At 49.4% G+C, this 18800-nt stretch overlaps 4 protein-coding genes across 4 annotated transcripts; 2 read left to right on the forward strand and 2 right to left on the reverse strand.

Moving 5' to 3' along the window:
• Positions 1–417: 417 nt before the first annotated feature.
• On the forward strand, positions 418–2270 carry BDV17DRAFT_297120 (glycoside hydrolase family 13 protein; the record flags this gene model as incomplete). Its single annotated transcript, XM_073763433.1, has 3 exons — positions 418–489; positions 540–960; positions 1015–2270. The coding sequence occupies 3 exons, from the start codon at positions 418–420 to the stop codon at positions 2268–2270; spliced, it is 1749 nt and encodes a 582-aa protein (XP_073618191.1).
• A 580-nt stretch (positions 2271–2850) lies between these two features.
• Positions 2851–5087, reverse strand: BDV17DRAFT_280252 (sugar porter family MFS transporter; the record flags this gene model as incomplete). The annotated part of the gene is made up of 9 exons (XM_073759852.1): positions 2851–2913; positions 3206–3276; positions 3332–3533; positions 3600–3758; positions 3805–4368; positions 4419–4548; positions 4601–4825; positions 4872–4948; positions 4998–5087. The coding sequence occupies 9 exons, from the start codon at positions 5085–5087 to the stop codon at positions 2851–2853; spliced, it is 1581 nt and encodes a 526-aa protein (XP_073618192.1).
• A 606-nt stretch (positions 5088–5693) lies between these two features.
• Positions 5694–6823, reverse strand: BDV17DRAFT_288907 (phytanoyl-CoA dioxygenase family protein; the record flags this gene model as incomplete). Its single annotated transcript, XM_073761519.1, has 3 exons — positions 5694–5732; positions 5782–6558; positions 6605–6823. 3 exons carry the CDS (start codon positions 6821–6823, stop codon positions 5694–5696), a joined length of 1035 nt encoding a protein of 344 aa, XP_073618193.1.
• Positions 6824–7582: 759 nt separating this feature from the next.
• BDV17DRAFT_288908 (uncharacterized protein) lies at positions 7583–15495 on the forward strand (the record flags this gene model as incomplete). The annotated part of the gene is made up of 7 exons (XM_073761520.1): positions 7583–7737; positions 7796–8256; positions 8313–8910; positions 8989–9143; positions 11113–11527; positions 11577–13191; positions 13246–15495. 7 exons carry the CDS (start codon positions 7583–7585, stop codon positions 15493–15495), a joined length of 5649 nt encoding a protein of 1882 aa, XP_073618194.1.
• Positions 15496–18800: the final 3305 nt, after the last annotated feature.

The following is an 18800-nucleotide window of genomic DNA, read 5'->3' on the forward strand; positions in this document are numbered from 1 at the left end:
ACGAATCCACTAATGATGAGACCAATGACCTTGCCCACGCGCGCACCGTTTGACAGCGCCAATTGCCATGGGGCAGGGACGTTCCAGTCGCCGTCGGACTTTTGTACCCCAACGCTGTGGCAGGTGTGTGCATGAATCCGGGGTCACTTCCCCACAACTTTTTCTCAAAATCTCTCCAGGATCGGTGGTCGGATTCGATGTTGATTGGATAATTGGCGGCAAGTCGGGAGTTATAGCCTGAAGGTGGAGGCAGTTCGGGGGCAAGTCGGAGGCAAGTCGGAGGAAATTGCGGATGATATGCGGCATCAATGCGGCGTCAATGCGCTGGCCAAGAACAGTCTAGGATCAAATTTGGGTATAAAGTAGACTTTCTCAGCTGCCAATACTTATGAAGCTGAGCCTTGCTTCAGGAGCAGCATGTCCCCAACCGTCGTTGAGACCGCCCTGACGGGGACCAATAACTGGTGGAAGGAAGCCACCATCTACCAGGTATGTCAAGCTAGCCTGGCCATCCAAGCAGAAGATGCTGAACAAAACAGGTCTACCCCGCATCCTTCAAAGACTCCAACGGTGATGGCTGGGGTGATATTCCCGGGGTGATCGAGAAAGTGCCCTACTTGCATTCGCTTGGTGTGGATGCCGTCTGGCTTTCGCCGATGTACGAGTCGCCTATGCTCGACATGGGTTATGATGTCTCCGACTATGAGAAAGTCCTACCAGCGTACGGTACTGTTGCGGACGTCGAGAATCTTGTTGAAGCGTGCCACAAGTATGGGTTGAGGCTCATTCTGGACCTCGTGGTTAATCACACCAGCGACCAGCACCAGTGGTTCCAGGAGAGCCGCAGCAGCAAAGACAATCCTAGACGCGACTGGTATTTCTGGAGGCCACCTCGCTATGATGAGGCGGGCAATCGCATGCCCCCGAGTAATTATCGGGGGTATTTCGCCGGGAGCACCTGTTCGTGAGCCTTTGCTTTTCCGACCGTTTGAGCGACACTTACGCCTTCTACAGGGACATGGGATGAGCATACGCAGGAGTATTACTTCCATCTTTACGCCAAGGGGCAGCCCGATCTGAACTGGGACAACCCAGAGACCCGCAAGGCAATCTATAATAGCGCAATCCGCTTCTGGCTCGACAGGGGCATTGATGGTTTCCGCGTGGACACTGTCAACAAGTACAGCAAGTACACGGACTTCCCTGACGCCCCAATTACTGATCCCAAGAGCTATATCCAGCCCGCGATTGGTATGTGGTGCAATGGCCCCCGGATTCATGAATTTATCCAGGAGATGTACAACGAGGCACTCGAGCCATATGGTGATATAGTGACCGTGGGAGAGCTAGCCAACACGCCGGACCCCGCTCACGTTCTAAAGTACGTTGGCGCGTCGGCTAAGCAGCTCAGCATGGTTTTTCATCTGGATATCGGCCATATCGGTAAGGGCGACAGTCTGGAGGACAAGTACATGCTGCAGCCGTGGAATTTGACGGATATGAAATCCATCGTGACCAAGTGGCAGACCTTTATTGAGGGCACAGACGGCTGGACAACTGCTTTCTGCGAGAATCATGACAACGGCCGTTCTGTGTCGCGGTTCGCGTCCGATGCAGCAGAATTCCGAGTGATATCGGCGAAGATGCTCGCCCTGATGACGGTCGCGATGACGGGGACGCTGTTCCTCTACCAGGGGCAGGAGATCGGCATGATCAATGCTCCCCGTGAGTGGCCGATTGACGAGTACCAGGATATCGAGGGACTGGGGTACTACCGTGAGGCGCAGAGTCAGGTCGCCAGCGGTGTAGATCCAAGCCGAGTGTCGCGGATTATGGATGGGCTGCGAATCTTAGGCCGCGACCATGCGCGTCTCCCGATGCAGTGGGATGACTCGCCCCAGGCCGGGTTCACGACGGGGGTGCCATGGATGCGCACGCACGATCTGTACCGAGAGATCAATGTCAAGAAACAAGAGGCAGACGCGGACAGCGTGCTGTCCTTCTGGAAGAAGCTTCTGCGTCTACGCAAAGAATATCGGCAGTTATTTGTTCACGGGGCATTTGAAGTATTGGACTTTGAGAATGAGCGGACGTTTTGTTTCGTGAAATCGAGAGGAGAGCAGCGGGCGCTGGTTGTATTGAATTTTTCGGCGACTGAGCAACCCTGCTGCGAGGGGGGCATGGCAGCGGAGATGAGGCTGCTCGTCAGTAACTATGCTGAGCCTTCTGACAGGCTGCGGCCATATGAGGGTAGAATATACGTTGTATAATATATCAAGACCGTCCAATCCTACAAAGAGAACCACCCAAAATGTCATCATCGAAGCACGCCCCGTCTCCGAGACCCCAAATACTGCCAAACCTCCACCGAACACCTCGAGCGCGCAGTCCCCAAGCTCCACTCCTCCTACTTCTCCTCCGAGCTTTGTCGGCCAGCGCTCAAATCCAGCGCCAATACCCCTCGACCCAGAAACCGCTCGCATGCGCGCCGAGTGCCTCGAACACCCCATGGGGCGTTAGCCAAGATCCTATATCGCCTTTCCTTGATTAACCCTGAGGTCTTGACTGCCTATTATCCAGTAGAGATACAACTAAATCAGTGTTAGTAATAGAATGGTGGTCATCCGACCTGCTTTCTGGGAACACAGAGAACCTCTTTTTGTTTTGTTAAGGTCTCAGCCGAGCCCCTATATCACCCTCCTGGCGTTTCTGAAGCCTTGGTCCTTTACTGTCTAGTAGGGCTGCAACCCGATTTATATCACAGATAAATGGCGACCAGGGCCTGGACAGGGGGAAAAAAAATCAGGGGCAGAGTAAAATGGATGGAGGTACCCAAGGGGGGCGGTCTAATTATATGGGAAAGGTCCCGGGACTGGGCATGGATGCTGGAGGTAGAATCGTTTCTTCTTCTTCCTATATTAAGACGATAGTGTAGTGTTGATTAATAACGCACTAAAGTAAATTGCCTCGGTTCGCGATACGTTGCTTATTGAGGTGCTCTCCCTGTTGGCACGTCGGGGTCGTCACTTGGTATCTCGCGCATCTAGATGCGCGATGCTTCGTAGACCATTGGTTGCTCGCAATATACCATTCACATATATGCTCTGAGCTATCAATGGTCTGGCACTAGTCCCTCAATACGATGCACAGAATATTTGGCTTCATCTTCGAGTCTCTTGGCCTCCATATCAGCGGCATTAACTACCCGGCTCGGTACAAACTTGCCGCGGATCGTATCCCTCTCAAAGAGCTCATCCATAAATTCAAGCGAGAGGCCTGTCCCATCAATGAGCAAGTGTTTGCGATCTTTTATTGTTGATGGGGACCATACCTTTAGTCTCAGGAACGAAGAACCATGTATAGATGACCATGATGAAGCAAAAGCCCCCGTAGAGGAAAAAGGTTCCATAACCATTGGAGCCGAGAGTTGCCAACATGCTTGGCGTGGCTTTGGCTACAACGAAGTTGAACAGCCACTGGGATGCCGTGGCCATGCCCATATTGAGTGGACGCAGTCGAGCTGGCGGGATTTCCTGTGACGACGTAATCAGGCCATGTTGGAAGAGAATACGGATAATGACAGATGGGGGCGTAGGTACTGAGCAGTAAGACCAAACAACAGGGCCCCAGCCGAATTGGTAAACGCCCGCAAAAAGATAAATGGCTACCAGGGCCATATACGCCGCAGCTGTGAGGGGCTGACCCTCACTTGGTGGATCAAACCGGATATAGAAACCAACGTAAAAAAGGGCAATGCCCTGTAAATATCAGTCAAGGGCTTCAATTACATTCTGTGCTGCGTACCTGGGCAATTCCAGTCCACAGCAGAGACCGTCGTCGGCCAAGCGAATCGGCGACGAAAAGGATGAAGACCGCGCAACAAATGATCTTGACAATGCCGTAGACCCCAGTTGCAAACAACCCAACGGATGCACCCGAAAGGCCAACACTTTCAAAGATACTTGGCGAATAGTATGTCATGGCATTGGTACCCGTGAGGTTACTCCACATCATCAAGGTAATGCACAGGATAGAACGTCGACGGTAGGATTTGACAGCGAATGCCTCTTTCATAATCGAGAAGCGAGAAGAGTTCGCAAAAAGCTCTCTCTCCTCTTCAAGCTGAAACCTGATGTTGGCCATCTCTTCAGCAACATACTCGTGGCTCTCTGGCAGGCCACGGAGTCGGGCCAAAACCTGCAGGGCAGCAGCTGGATCACGTTGCGCGAGATACCGCGGGGACTCGTCTGCCAATAACATTCCAAAGAACAATATGACTCCAGGTACAGCCTGCAGGGCTAGAGGGATGATGAATTGCTTTTTTCCAGTCACCCGTAGCTCACATGCATAGTTGATCCAAAACGCAATCTGTGAGATACTGTCAGCTCCGTAGAAAATCCAGGGAGAAGCGACCTCACTGTTAGGCCGGAAACAAGAGTAAGCTGATAGAACCCTGTGAGGAGACCGCGAATGCCCCTTGGTGCATTTTCAGAGATATAAAGCGGACATGCCGTACTTGAGATGCCAATGGAGATGCCGGCCACAAGCCTGGTAGAGAATGTCATTACCAGCGTCATGCAACTCGTGTTGTACAACTTACCTCCCTACATATAGAGCCTCAATGTAACCAGACGCACCAGCTTGAAGAGCAACTCCAATAAAGAGCAGCAGGGAAGCGGTGATGAGAGACCATCTTCGACCGACGCGATTCGCGAGCCACATGGCAATGAGAGCACCAGCAAATGCACCAGCTTGAATCACCGAAACAATGTTTGAAGATAGATTGGCCAAGACTGAAGGCCTCTTGTCTACCAAGCCATATTCCCTATTATTGTAAGCAATATTCCTTGAGCTCCGAGCCGGTCTGTTACACTTGGAAGGCATTCATGGTCAATACCCCCCCGATAACCCCCATATCGAAGCCGAATAGTAGGGACGCCCCGCAAGCCTGGATTTCTCTTAGCATAGCACTAAGGATATATGTAGGTATAGCGTACCACTAGACTAATCATAACCACCCGGGCATTATATATCTCTGGCGGATCTGACCGTATCGCTTCATTCTTCAAAATGTTGGGCAGCTGCATTATGAGGTCTGACAAATGTACAAAACTACCCAAAAAAAAAGTAGTCTTTTCTCATGGAATCAAGGATTGAATTTATGCTAACCAAGAAATCCCTCTTCGAGATGGGCTCCTCTTCGGCAATAGATAGTTCTCGGAGGTATCAGTATGAGGCTTGTCCTCCCCACAGTTTTCCCCAGCTTTTCCAGTTTTCCCAGACGCTGAGGCCCAGCCATTGGTGGAAACTCAATTTCCGCCCGATACAGTTTCCGACGCTGGAAGCGACAGCCAAAACACCAGTCCCGGTTTACAGAGTAACCTCCGAAGACTGCTTCCTTTATTCTATGCCTTCTTTAGTTAACCTGTACATGGTTAGCCAAACACACATCTTTGCTACTAGAGTAAAGGACTTTCAACACCAAGCCGCGCTCAAAATCTGTCTATAACAGTTTATGCTCAAGTGCGGAGAATGTATAAGGGAGTTCATATATTTCTGAGAGACTATATTCAAGGCAAAGCCAAAAGAACAAGTAAATAAACACAAAGCTATTTACAGAACTTGGATGTATAGATATTGCTATCCCCGGTGGCGAGAAAGAGCAACTGTTTCCAAAAACCCATACATCCCCTTCACAGACCATCCAAAGGTCGGTAGACCTTCATCCACCTCTGCCTCTCGTTAGACTCGCGTATATAGATCAGACTTGGGCCACCTTACCTTATCATATGGCTTGTCCGAGTCAACAAACCGCAAATCAGTAGCGAGCCTGATCTTGTTATCCGGGTCCATATTCTTGCAACTAGCATGAACCATGAACGGGTTATGAAAGATGACATCTCCAGACTCGTATTCAGTAATCAACCATTTTCGTTGAGCTTCCTGGCCATATTTGACGGTATCGCGACTGAGAAACCCACCATCGTTCATGTTCTTGTTGAAAGCAGAAACCCGTTCCTCGTCCGTTAAGTTTGATGCATTGCGCGCAAACTCCTCTTCGGTCTGCTTTCCGATATCAGTAGACTTATCAAGATACATGAGACCGCCGCCTTCGAGTGAGATATCTCCAATTGGAACCCAAGCGGTCAGGCTGGTAGGCGGACCTGCCCGAAGATACATTTGGTCAAAGTGGACGGGGGTCAGCTCGCTGTCTGGCGTAAATGCGCGCAGCATGGTTCGTTGCAGCATTGTTTCCTTCCGCCACCCGGTGAATTTCCGTACAAATTCACGCAGCTCTGGGATGTTACAGAGCGTCAAGTAGAATTCGGCTTCGTGGGCGCTAACCATTAGTTCGACGTACTTGTCCGACTCCGCGTCCCCCTGGAGCCCAAACAGACGGCGGAGGTTACCCGGTGGGAGATACTTGCGGCTATCAGCGCCGCAGTATATGCCGTCAACTGGCTTCGTTTTCGGAAGGAGGAGGCCCGAGGGGGCCATGTGTTGAAAGTACGCCTCTCTGCATTGGAGAATCTGGTCCTTCGGAAGTAGCCCTTTGACCTGCACACCTCTTAGCTTAGTGCAGGAAGGATACAACGGCACTCACGAAAAGATAACCATCGCGAATGAACCTTTCCTGCATCGTTTCCATTGGCGTGTCCGCAGTGGTTGGCTGCAAATATCCTATCTGGTCGGGAACCATTGGCCCAAAATTGGATTCCAGCTTCAAAGCATTCGGCTCTGCTGGAAAGTAATTTCCATACTGATCTTTGGTTGAGGTGCTTTTACAACGTGAAGTTTGGGGGGCACATGCTCCTGTGGCCATGATGAATGGGAGGAGAAAATTGAGTACGGCAGGTAGTCATCACGATCCGGCGTGTACTGTACTCTTATATTTCGAAGCATGTGTCATTTTCATACACCATTTGTAATTGTGAGCCAATTGGGCAACTCCTAGAAGTAGATGACCTCTAGTCCGATCTATAGCCGGCCATCTACAGCCGACCATCTGCAGCCGATGCCACGCCGACTCGAGTGGAGAACCCCGCATTCACTCGCAGTCTCCTAACCTCCAAATCTCGATTTGAATATTATGGCTTTGAATTCATCAATCATGACCAAAAGCACCGGAGTAAGGCTATATCGAGCTTGTGTCCGCTGTCGGGAAAGGAAAACAAAATGCGATCTGTGAGACAGACCCCACGCGCAACCCAATTTCGTGATTTAATAGACTTCCAGACAAAGTATAGGATATCCCGGGAAGCCTCCCTGTTTGAAATGTCATCTGGATGGCCACGAGTGCTTGATAGCTGGCTCGAGGCGTGGAGGTGACTTCACGCGATTCAGAACTCCGAGAAACCGACGAAATCACGAAATCTCTAAACCGTACGTCAACGTCAGTACGAATACGCAAATCTATCACCCCATAAGTTCTCGTAGTGAGATAGGGCCGCGGGAGACGTCAAGCGAGTTTAGCGATGAGAGAGCTTGTGGCGGCATTCAAAATCCTCTCGAAGCGCTCCAAATTCTCGCTCAAGCTGCCGCCAACAAAGATTCTCAACGGGGTGACATTGCAGCTTCTAATATGGGGCCACCCAGCCCTACAAGAGCCAAAGCCACGGGTACGAGTGGGCGACCACAGAACGGTGCGGATGGGCGTGATCAAGCGGGACTGGAAACATACGGACCCGTGGCAGACGGAATGCTTGACCCGAGACTGCTAGATCACCTCCTTCAGCAGTAAGTTGGGAAGCATCTAGAGAGAGAAAACGCAAGTAATATTGCTAACCTCTTATAGTTATACCGAGCGGTATCACCCCTTTATGCCGATTGCCCCTGACCATGTTCTCTCGTCAACGAACATCCACATAACAGCCGTGGAAGAACCGTTTCTTCTGACAGCCATTTTGACTATTTCAACAAAAGACAGACAAGAGTTGGTGGACTTGCACAAGGGGATATGGTCATACATGCAAGGATTGATATTGTGTGTTGTGCTGGGTACGTCTGGCACTCGCCGTGTTGAGATTGTGGAAGGCCTACTGCTCCTTGCCGAATGGGTCCCCCACGTCAACACTGACCTCTCGGGCAAATCGAAAGCTTGTTTTGCCAATGACAATGAGGATAATGCAGCGTGGACTCTTGTTGGACTGGCTGTGCGACAAGGCTATCTTCTCCGTCTCGATAAGTACTCTTTCCGAGGGGAAGTCAAGGGAGAGATGAGGGCTCTCGCTGACCGAAAGAGACTGGCTTGGACATGTGAGAGCTGATGATTCACATCCCTAACCCTCTTCTCTATACTAACCAGGATATAGTTACCTATCTCTCAGATCGTCAAATCTCCATTCGTATGGGCCAGGCTTTTTGGTGTCGTGGCCCAGGGCTATCTACTCGTTTTACTGCGGATGACTATCCTACGCTGAAACCAAAGCACCCATACGAAGATGACTATGCAGCCATTCTGCAATCGCAAGTCGAAATCACCACGCTGTTTGGAAATGTGCATGATATTCTCTATGCCTCAAAGAGTCGCACGGTTGGATTGATGCTCATGGGTGACTACACCAAATACTTGGACGACAGTGCCAAAGCACTGACAGCTTGGAAAGACACATGGGGCAGTCTTAATGTTGCCGCGTACTTGAAGTGTCTTCTGAATCTGCAGTATGAGTATCTGCGCCTATATGTAAATGCATTCGCCTTCCAGGCTGTCATTTGCAGGGCGACAGACAGATCATCAAGCTCTCCCCATGACCCAACAGAAGCGTCATACTTTCCTCATGGTGTTATGGCTAGTGCCGATGGACGGCACATATACCTGGCTATCGATGCGGCAAGTAATCTGCTGAAAATCATCAATGAGCATATAGACCCGGTTCGACATCTTCGCTACCTCCCAGTTCGTTTCTATTTGTGAGTGGCCTAGGGAAGAAAATCTGAAGAGAAAAAAAAAGGGATTTACGAATGAAGTTACTGACATCTCTCTAATAGGTACGAGATCTACTCGGCCGTTTTTCTCTTCAAAGCACATGCTTTTGGTGCAATCTCTAATGAAGCCCACCAACGCTCTACAGCCCTCGTGCAAGCTTTCATCTCCAGACTTAAGGCTGCTGCGACGGGGGAGCAGCATATTGCATGCCGTTATAGTAAGCTTTTGTCGAGTCAATGGTTTAAAGAACCATCTCCGTGTCGACAAAGTGACCTGGCCGCCCCTGGACCGGCAACCACCCCCCATTCCTTAACCTTAGCTCCTCACCAAGGCCAAAATCCACTCAATAACAGTGTACCAATCGCACAAGAGGGCGACGCACCTTTCCTTGAAGAGCTTGGATTAGGGGCAAGTCTAGCTGAGGCCGCAGTGGGTAGTTCAATCAGCTTTATTGACTCGGGGTCATCCCTACACGCACCCAATCCTCTTCAAAGTCTGTCTTTTACCGAGATTGACTTACCTGGCCTCAACGGTGCTGACTTGAGTTCTCTTGTCGCCCTAGACCCATATTGGCCGTATTAAGATACGCCTTCTAGGTTGATGACAGTTATTGGGTAGAGCAGGTAATCAGCTGGTGTAAGTAATATAATATCATAAAGAGAGGCGTTAAAGTCAGGATGGAGTGAAGGAGTGAGCTATAATTTTGGCGAGTCTGGTCCACCAGAAAGGAACTAAAACCTATTCGAGAAGCCCAACATTCCCCAGATACAAGTTATTCATCTATACGTCGGAACTCGGTTCATTAGACCTCGCAAAAGACAAAGATATAATAGGATTCGGGGGAGATGGTTCTGACACTTGGAGGCCCTAGCGGGGGTTGATAACAATACACAGAACCAGGATTCCAGGAAGCTATCCCGGGAAAAACAAAACTAAATGCAATAAGAAATTCATAGGTCCTCGCTTTACATTATCTATTACAACTAATCTCACCCTTTAGTATTTACTCCTCCTCCATATAAATTTCCTCCTAAATAGAAAGATACCTGCCAAATACACCTAATATGCTTCTGGTCTGCGTCCTAAATGGTGTAAGGCATCTATCGCGAGATCTACAGGTCAAGCCGCCAGGATATTAGGAACTAATGCCGTGTAATTCAAATTCACCGGCCAGAGTCAGGTTACGACGCCTTGAATTAGCTTAGCGTTTGGCTGAGTATCCTTGAAGGCCCGATGGACCCCATCAAACGTTAATGTCTCAAGCTTGCACCTACAGAACAAATCATTTGGTGAATGGGATTCAGAAGGCTTTTCGTGCCGGCGTTCAGCACTCCAGCCGAAAGCAAACATTTATTGGTCCATAAATCCTCCAACCTGTAAAAAAAAAAAGCGGGCAAGATTCGGGGCTGACTCCGGTCTTCGTCTGTGAGTCCCTTAAGAGGTCATCTTCACAGGAAAGAGGCTTTTTGAGATAAAGCTGAGGAAGTAATCTAGAATGAAGGTGGCGCTGAGCGAAGAGGCGTCGATCCATTTTATCAGAACTTTTGGATGGTCATCAGTTATTTATGGCAGATTTCCCACTCCAACGCACAAGTCTCTTTGTCGAGTTCGTTTCCCTTTTTTCTGGAAGGAAGACATGTGCCTGTGGCTGAATTGGAGCTCAATTCCATCGGTCTCCTCAACAGCAGCACAGTACAAAGCACATGGCCTGCTGTACCCGCTGAGCTGACAGCTCAAGTAAAGACAGGAGTAGAAGGTACCTTGGTAGGCCTAGACTCATGACAGAGTGGGGGGCCTTCTTTCAAAGGGACAATCGCTCCTGCGTATTTCAAGGTAGCTTCATCTTAGATCAGTTATAGACGCACATTCCTGATCCTTTGTTTATGATGTTTCCTTTTCAAGGGTTCAACTACAGCAACACTCTGCTCTGTCTCTTTTCCTTCTTCGAAAGCCCCCCCGACTTTTTCCGGGCTAAAACAACAACCTCTATCACTTTAGATACCCCTCTTCTTGGATCTTGCAAGACTCCAATCACTGAACGCCACATCGGCGGCGGCATCAAACTGCATGATGCTGACCCCGCAGCTTTGCAAAATCCCACAACAGCTATTTAGGTCCCAAGAGGACTCTTGCCCTGAGTTATCATCCGAGCACTTACTTACTTTAGATGACGATGGACGTTGTAGGAGCAGCTTCGAGTGTTATTGCGGTGGTGGAGCTATCCGCTAAAGTCGCAAAGGTTCTGTTTGAGTATTTCACCGCAGTGAAGAATGCAAGGCCCGATATTGAGCGTCTGCGTGGAGAATTGGATAGACTTAACACCACTCTCAAAGGCGCACAAAAGCTTCTCGAGAGTCCAAATGGCACGCAGCTTGAAACCTCTCAAGGTTTGAGGCAGGGCTTGCACGGCTGTTCCTCAGAACTAGCACGCCTCGAAAAGAAGCTGAGGGAGAAGCTCAACTCTGGAACCTCACGTATGATGAGCAAATTTGGCATTCGTGCTCTGAAATGGCCACTTGAGAGCAAAGAAGTTGATCATATTATCACGACACTTGAACGAGAACGAGATACACTATCGGCGGCCCTCACCATTGACCAGGCGTACGTCTCTACCGTTTTGAGTTAAATTGCTAGCACTAAACGCATCCAGTGCACAGATTCTTGATATCGCTCAGACTGTTGTTCTTTCCAGACTTCCTGTAGTAGAGGATGCGCTCTTTAATTCTCATGCTGACGAGCACGATGCGCGATGTTATCCTGGAACCCGAGTTGCCCTTCTGCAAGAGATTTTGACATGGGCAGAAGAACCACAAGTTGAGAGTATCTTTTGGTTGAAAGGTATGGCAGGCACAGGAAAGTCGACTATTTCGCGTACGGTCGCGCAATTGTTTGTCGACAAAGGGGATCTTGTCGCTACTTTCTTTTTCAAGAGAGGCGAAGGAGATCGTGCCAATGCAGCTCGATTTGTCACAACCATCGTTTCTCAGCTTGTCGCAAAGAACCCTGCTATGGCAGCAAGTGTAAAAGCCGCCATGGACTCTGATCCTGCTATCATCGGAAAAACCATGAGAGAGCAGTTCGACCAGCTTCTCCTGAAGCCTCTTGAAGCCCTGAAGTGTGATTCAGGCACCACAAAAACAATCGTGCTTGTGGTTGATGCCCTTGATGAGTGCAGGCGAAAGGACGATATCAAACTGCTTATCCATCAGATTTCGCGGGGCAGTGCATTGAGTTCCATCCGTTTCAGGGCTTTCTTGACGAGCAGACCTGAGCTGCCGGTTCGACTTGGCTTTAACGCCATCAAGGGTCAGTTCCAGGATCGCGTGCTACACCTTTTACCAGTGCCAATTATCAAAAACGACCTAACCGTGTTTATGGTTACAGAACTTGCAAAAATCAGAGATGATTTCAACAGTCTCTTCCCTGGTGATTCACAACTTCCCCTGGACTGGCCAGGTCATGAAGCCATTCAAGACTTAGTCCAGATGGCTGTCCCACTATTTATCTTTGCAGCGACTGTTTGTCGGTTTATTGGCGATCAAGCGTTTTCTGACCCCAAGGGGCAGCTAGCAAAAATCCTAGGACGTCACTCAAATGATCAAGGGTCTGAGATGGACAAACTAGACGCAACCTACGTTCCAATTCTTGATCAGCTGGTTGTGGCGTCCAAAGCGGCTCAGCAATCTCTTGAAAACGAGTTCCGAATCATTGTGGGCTCGATTGTGCTCTTAGTCGAGCCTCTTTCGGCAAATTCGTTATCCCGTCTTCTTGGTATACCCAGATCCGTGATTGATCGCAGACTCGTGTCTCTCCACTCTGTTCTGAGAGTGCCAGACACCGCTGACAACCCTATCAGAATGCTCCACCTTTCATTCCGTGATTTCCTCGTTGACCCTAATAAGCGCGAGACCAATTGGTTCTCGGTAGATGAGAGAGCAACACATGAAAAGCTCGCCACTAGCTGTCTCAAACTTCTCTCCTCTGACGCTCATTTGAAGCAAGATATTTGTGACCTGAAAATTCCCGGAATGACTCGTGCAGAGATCCCGGCCGCAGTTATCAACTCCTTTCTCCCCGCAGACATCCGATATGCGTGTCTCTATTGGGTCTATCATACGGAACAGAGCGGTGCTCCGCTGACTGATAGTCATGCAGTGTATATCTTTCTCACACGACACTTCCTCCACTGGCTTGAAGGGCTTAGCCTCTTGGGGAAGATTTCAGAGAGCATCACTATGATCAGGAGTTTGCAAGCTCGTCTTGGCGTAGGTCTCGATGAAGCAATATTTGCGGGCGCTTGCTAATCCAGATCCTTCTAGCCTGGCGTCAGTGCTAATCTCGCTGCATTCTTACACGATGCATCCAGGTTCGTTCTCAGTTTCAGGTCCATCATTGACCTCTCGCCTCTCCAAGTCTACTATTCCGCTCTTGTATTTGCACCAAAGAGAAGTTTGATAAGGAGAACGTTCAAGGATTGCACGCCCGAATGGATCTCACTGCGTCAAGAGGTTCCACTAGAATGGGACGCCCTCCTCCAAACATTAGAAGTCCATGATGACGTTCTTGCTGCAGTTACATTCTCACCCAATGGCAAGACGATGGTAACCGCTTCAGATGATCACACAATCCAGTTATGGGACGTAGGGACTGGCGAGGAGAGACAGAAAATTAGAGGCCAGGAATCCCTCAAGTGTCTTGCTGTCTCGCCGGACAACAAAATGATTGCATCCGCTTCAGACGCTGGGGCAATCTTGTGCTGGGAGGTAGCGACAGGCGAAGAGATGCAGAGGTTCAATGGCCATACCGAACCCGTTGAAGCAGTGGCTTTCTCCCCAGATGCGAAAATCATTGCATCAGCTGCCCAGGATATGACAGTCCGCCTATGGGATGTGACGACAGGTGAAGAGATACGGAGCATCGGGGGCTTTTATGTCTCAAGCATCGCTTTCTTACCAGACGGACACACAATCCTGGTGGTAACCTATTCTCGGGAAGTTTCCTTGTTAGATATCGTGACAGGCGAGGAAAGAGGGTTGGTACTGAGGCGGCCTGGGGCAATTCAGTCGGGGTATAGGCGAGATACCTCCCCCAGAGTCATTGCTCTTTCCCCTGACGGAAAGAGAATAGCATGGGTTGGTCTTGAAAGGAGAATTTGGCTCCAAGACACCTCTACTGGCGAAGTGGAACAACAAATTGGTCCGTTGGCTAACTTTATCGATAAAATGATATTTTCACCAGATGGAAGGTTGATTGCGTCTGTTAACGATCGATACGGTCTCTGTGTCTGGGACGCAACAACTGGAGAAAAGATACGGGATTTTGACCGTACTCGAAATTCAATCATGAGTGTTGCCTTTTCGCCAGACAACAAAACGCTTGCGTTGGCGTTATTCAGCTCAACAGTCGAGCTCTGGAGCTTGACAATATCCCAGGGGAGCCAAGAATGTGGCTCAGAGGTTCCCGAGATCACAGCTCGACTAGCTAGTGCCTATGAAGATGACGACAGCCAAGAGGATGGCCATAGCAAATATGTCACTGCGGTCGCCTTCTCACCAGATGGCAAGAAGGTGGCGTCGGCGTCTCTTGATGAGACAGTGCGCCTTTGGGATGCGGAGATAGGCAATGTGATGAAAACACTCAGCCATCCAGGTATGGTTGACAGTGTCGTCTTTTCGCCAGACGGCCGGAATGTGGTCTCTGTTTCTGACGAGCGAATAATTCTGCTCTGGGATGCAGCGTCGGGCGAGGAGAGGCGCAGGTTTTACCATGACTATAAGGTCAAGTCGATCTTGGTCTCGCCGAACGGCAAGATAGTCGCATCAATCGTCCGAGACATAGTCCGGCTCTGGGATATGACCACGGGCGGAGAGATGCAGAAGCTCAGCCATTATGGAGACGTTGGCGTCGTTGCGTTCTCACCAGACAGCGAGACATTGGCATCGGCGTCTCGCTACGCAATCCATCTCTGGGACGTTGTGACGGGCGAAGAGAAGCAGGAGCTCGCGAGCACTGAGTTCCCTTATGGCTCAGTCGACGCCCTCGTTTTCTCTCTGGATGGCAAGTCACTAGCAGCCGCTATTACGATAAAGATACCAGCATGGATTAGTACGTCTGGGCTAGACTCTGATCAAGAATCCACAGTTTGGCTTTGGGACATTGTGGCAGGAAGCCCAACGAAGATTTTTCATTCTAAGGAAGTTCGGTTCGATAAACTCGCCGTTTCAACTGACGCCAAGATAGTCGCAGCTGCATCACATTTTGGCAAGACCATTCGTCTCTGGGATGGCACTCACACTCGAGAGATTGAAGCCGAAAGATATTTCTATAACCTGTCTTTTTCTGCAGATAACCTGTATCTACAGACAGACCGCGGCTTGCTGAGTATCGAAAGTTTGGAGGAAGATAGCTCTGTCTTTCTGGGCAGTGACTGGGTGATACAAGGCGAAACTAAAGTTCTGTGGCTTCCCCCTGCCTATAGGGAGTTCTGGAGTGCGTGTTACAGGGACACGTTTGCCCTCGGATATAGAAGTGGTCGGGTGATGTTTATTCGGTTCGGAAATTTATGTTAGACCGGTATAGTAAGCCCAGGCAAGTGAGTTTTTGACGAAAGATGCCCAGGCTTGACTTTGACGACTACGATTCTGACTGGTTTATCCTACGGGCAAACCTCTGCAGAGCTCTTGGTTATCCAAAAGACCAGATCATCCATGAAAAGATCCAAAATATGTGGCAGACCAATCAGGAAATCGAGATGATTGGCTGGCCTGTGGTGACTTTGGATATCTTGTTCCGACATGGAGGGTGGCCATGTTGGATAACCAGGATGGAAATCGCAAGCCACACGGCCGATTCGGTCTGAAGACTTTGTTGGAGACCCGACTGGGGTCCTAGGTCGAGGCCAATCTTAAACTTGTGGTTCGAACACCTTTTTCCGCCATCTGGAGATTGTCTTTACAAGCTCAAATCTTTCCTTGATACCCATCATGGGCCAAGCTTTACTAAGCTGGACGCCGGCGACCTTTTCCATTATAATGTATCCAGCGACAACCTTCAACAGAGAAAAGGCGCTGCACATGATATTGAGTAATACGAAAGTAGAATAATAAAGAGTAGAGTGCAAGGTCCAAAGTCGCTCGCCCCTGTCAAGGAAGGGCGTGCGAAATCATGGGAGAGTGTCATGTGACCTGCCTGTGTTATGAGCTGCCGAGCGCTTACTGGTTTGGGATGAGGTCAGGTAACTTGGAACCCCAAGGATGATATTGAATGAATGACCTTCTATCTACAGTCTGTATAGCGGTTTAAATAGGTGGCCGGAGGCCTCATCAGATCCTGAATGGGAAGCATTGTATCCCGTATCCTTCATCGCTAGTGTGTTTCTGTCGACCTTTGGTGACCGCTAGGAATCCGCTTCAACGCCGAACTTACTATTAGTCAGCGTCCACTCGGTCATATATCGTATCATTCTACTTCCTATTTTAGTTAGTTAGCTTACCCCTATTTCTTCTGTATATAGTGTAGCTTCGCTGCTAGATTCAATGGATCAGACCTTCATACTTTGGGTGGTGAGATACCGATGATTACAGACGCCGCCGACTCTGACAGTTACCTTCGTCAATAGTATATGTAGTAATCGGACGAGGCGCTATACTAACTATAAGACTACTATTACTAATATACCCCCTTGGTCTTAAGTTGCAACAAGGGGTGTTCCCTTTATAGTCGATATTGTTCAGTCTAGTGCCATATGCTAATAAGAACACAGCCATCTCAGTAAAGGAGAAATCAGCTTAGAAGTAGTTATGGAGTGGGGGTTGGCCTTCAGCATTCACATGAAGGTAAAAAGATCTGGCGAGTTGTTCATCACTGCTAAAGATTGTTCGAACAGTCTCATATCCACCCTTACGCACAGCAAAATGCATTGCATTCAGACCATGATAATCTGTAGTGTCAATAGAGCAACCTCTACCAAGCAAATATTCCACTATAGGTGGTAATTAATTTTGCTGTGGATAGCAGTGCGGGAAAGAGTAGTGGGAAGAGGTAAGTTGTTGAATGGAATAGAGGGGGAGAGTAGCCAGGTTGGGCGATGGCAGCTTTTATAGTACACAGGGCCTGAGTTTCTTTGTGCAGCGCTTGAACCATGCACTTTAGCGTATTCTCCGCGATTGGATATGTGAAAGAGTTGCTTTTGTGCGATGACAGAAGTGGTGACCAGCAAAGTCACTATACAAGGCGGACTCTGCACCACCGCGTTGGCCAACGTTTTGTTCTTCGTGGCCACAGAGCCCCACGTGAGAGCAGGGCTGCCTGGCCAGCAAGGGCCATACTACAGTAGATGAAACCAAGAATGCCCTTCTGCGGCCCTCGCGCCAAGGTTTCGGCTTCTGCACCCTCTGGCTTGCATCTTTCGGACATATCCTCTCGGTATTTTCTCAGCTGACAGGGCAGCTTGCTACGGAATACAACCAACAACGACGTTGAGCGCCCTGTCAAAATCAAAATTCTGGGTCCATGCCATCCTAAAAATGCGGGCCAGGGGGTGCAGGCGGAGATGATCACATAGATCTATGGTTGGCCTATGTCAGTAATAGAAGTGGAAGAAGTCCTGTACTGTACTGTATGTGCCTCAAATTTGTGATCCTTGTTCTCCACTCTGGAGTATGCACGTCCTCGGGTACGTTGATCTCTTATTTGCTGCGGTCACCGGGGAGGCATTGCTGAAGTGCATGAGGCGCTTGCTGCGGGAGCTCGTGTAACAATAAATGGTTCCTTGATCGCCACGTGGGTTCATCGAACAGAGAACAGGCAGAGTAGCTGGAGCTGGATGGAAATGGACGAAATGGAATGCAAACCAATTGATGTAGATTGAGACTTGGTGACTTTACCCGGTCGCTGGAGCGTGGTCAACGTACCTTGGCGGTACCCTAGAAGCATGTACTGTATCTGTGTGCCAATAGCCCCCCCTCCTGTAGGTGGTTTTGCGTCGTCACAAATCGAGGAACGCGAAGACTCGATCGATCATAATCATGATGCCGTGCTTGGCCAATCGGGGCTTCATGGCATGATGAGAATCGGTCGACAAGCTTGGCAGTGCTCTCCACATTACTCTCACATACCAGGTCCAGACCCGAAGGAGCTCTGTCTTGAAGTCTCATTTGAGACCCTATCGGCGCATGTGCAGAATCTTGGTATGGGGCACTCAATCAGGCGATGCTGAATAGGTACATGACAGGGATTCTGCCATGGCAGCAGGCTTTCGGCGTGAAGAGACGGCTCGAATTCTGCATGATTCCATAGGTGGCTGGCCTATGATATCCCCGCAGGGCCGTCTCATTTGATCGCCTTGCCTGGCTTGATCTCAGGGCGCGAGAGAACCCGCAGTAGTGTACGAACCTCGCCTTTGCCCCTGGTTTGTTTGTCCTGGAAAATGCCATTCATTGGTAGGGTGATCCACGCGATGGTGTAATCGGCGGCTCCAATTCCTATATTGGGGATCTTCGATCTGCAAAGTACTTCCTGTAAGAACCTGTCGCTACAAGAACATTTTTAGCTACGTACAGATGGAGGATTTAGCTTGTGGAGTATTTTGCGTGCTGCCCTTCGCTTGGCCGAGCCCATCAAGTCTGACCTATCAGTACAGAATACCTTCAGCAATGAACAGACAAACACGAAGATCTAGCTCCAAGGACTCGTAGAATCGGAGTACCTGGTCTGCATCGGCAGGTTATAAAAGGCTGGCTCAGCGCCCTCATCTCCGTCGATTCCAGAACATCCAGTTCAACAGTCCATCTCAAGCCTTCAGTCTCAGTCAATCTCCTCCAACTGCGATCTTTCAAATTCAAAGTTCAGAACCTATCTCTTGCTCAACCTCAAA

The sequence above is a fragment of the Aspergillus undulatus genome (genome assembly GCF_047715775.1).
Source record: "Aspergillus undulatus strain CBS 261.88 unplaced genomic scaffold BDV17scaffold_10, whole genome shotgun sequence".
In the NCBI taxonomy this organism is placed as follows: Eukaryota; Fungi; Ascomycota; class Eurotiomycetes; order Eurotiales; family Aspergillaceae; genus Aspergillus; species Aspergillus undulatus.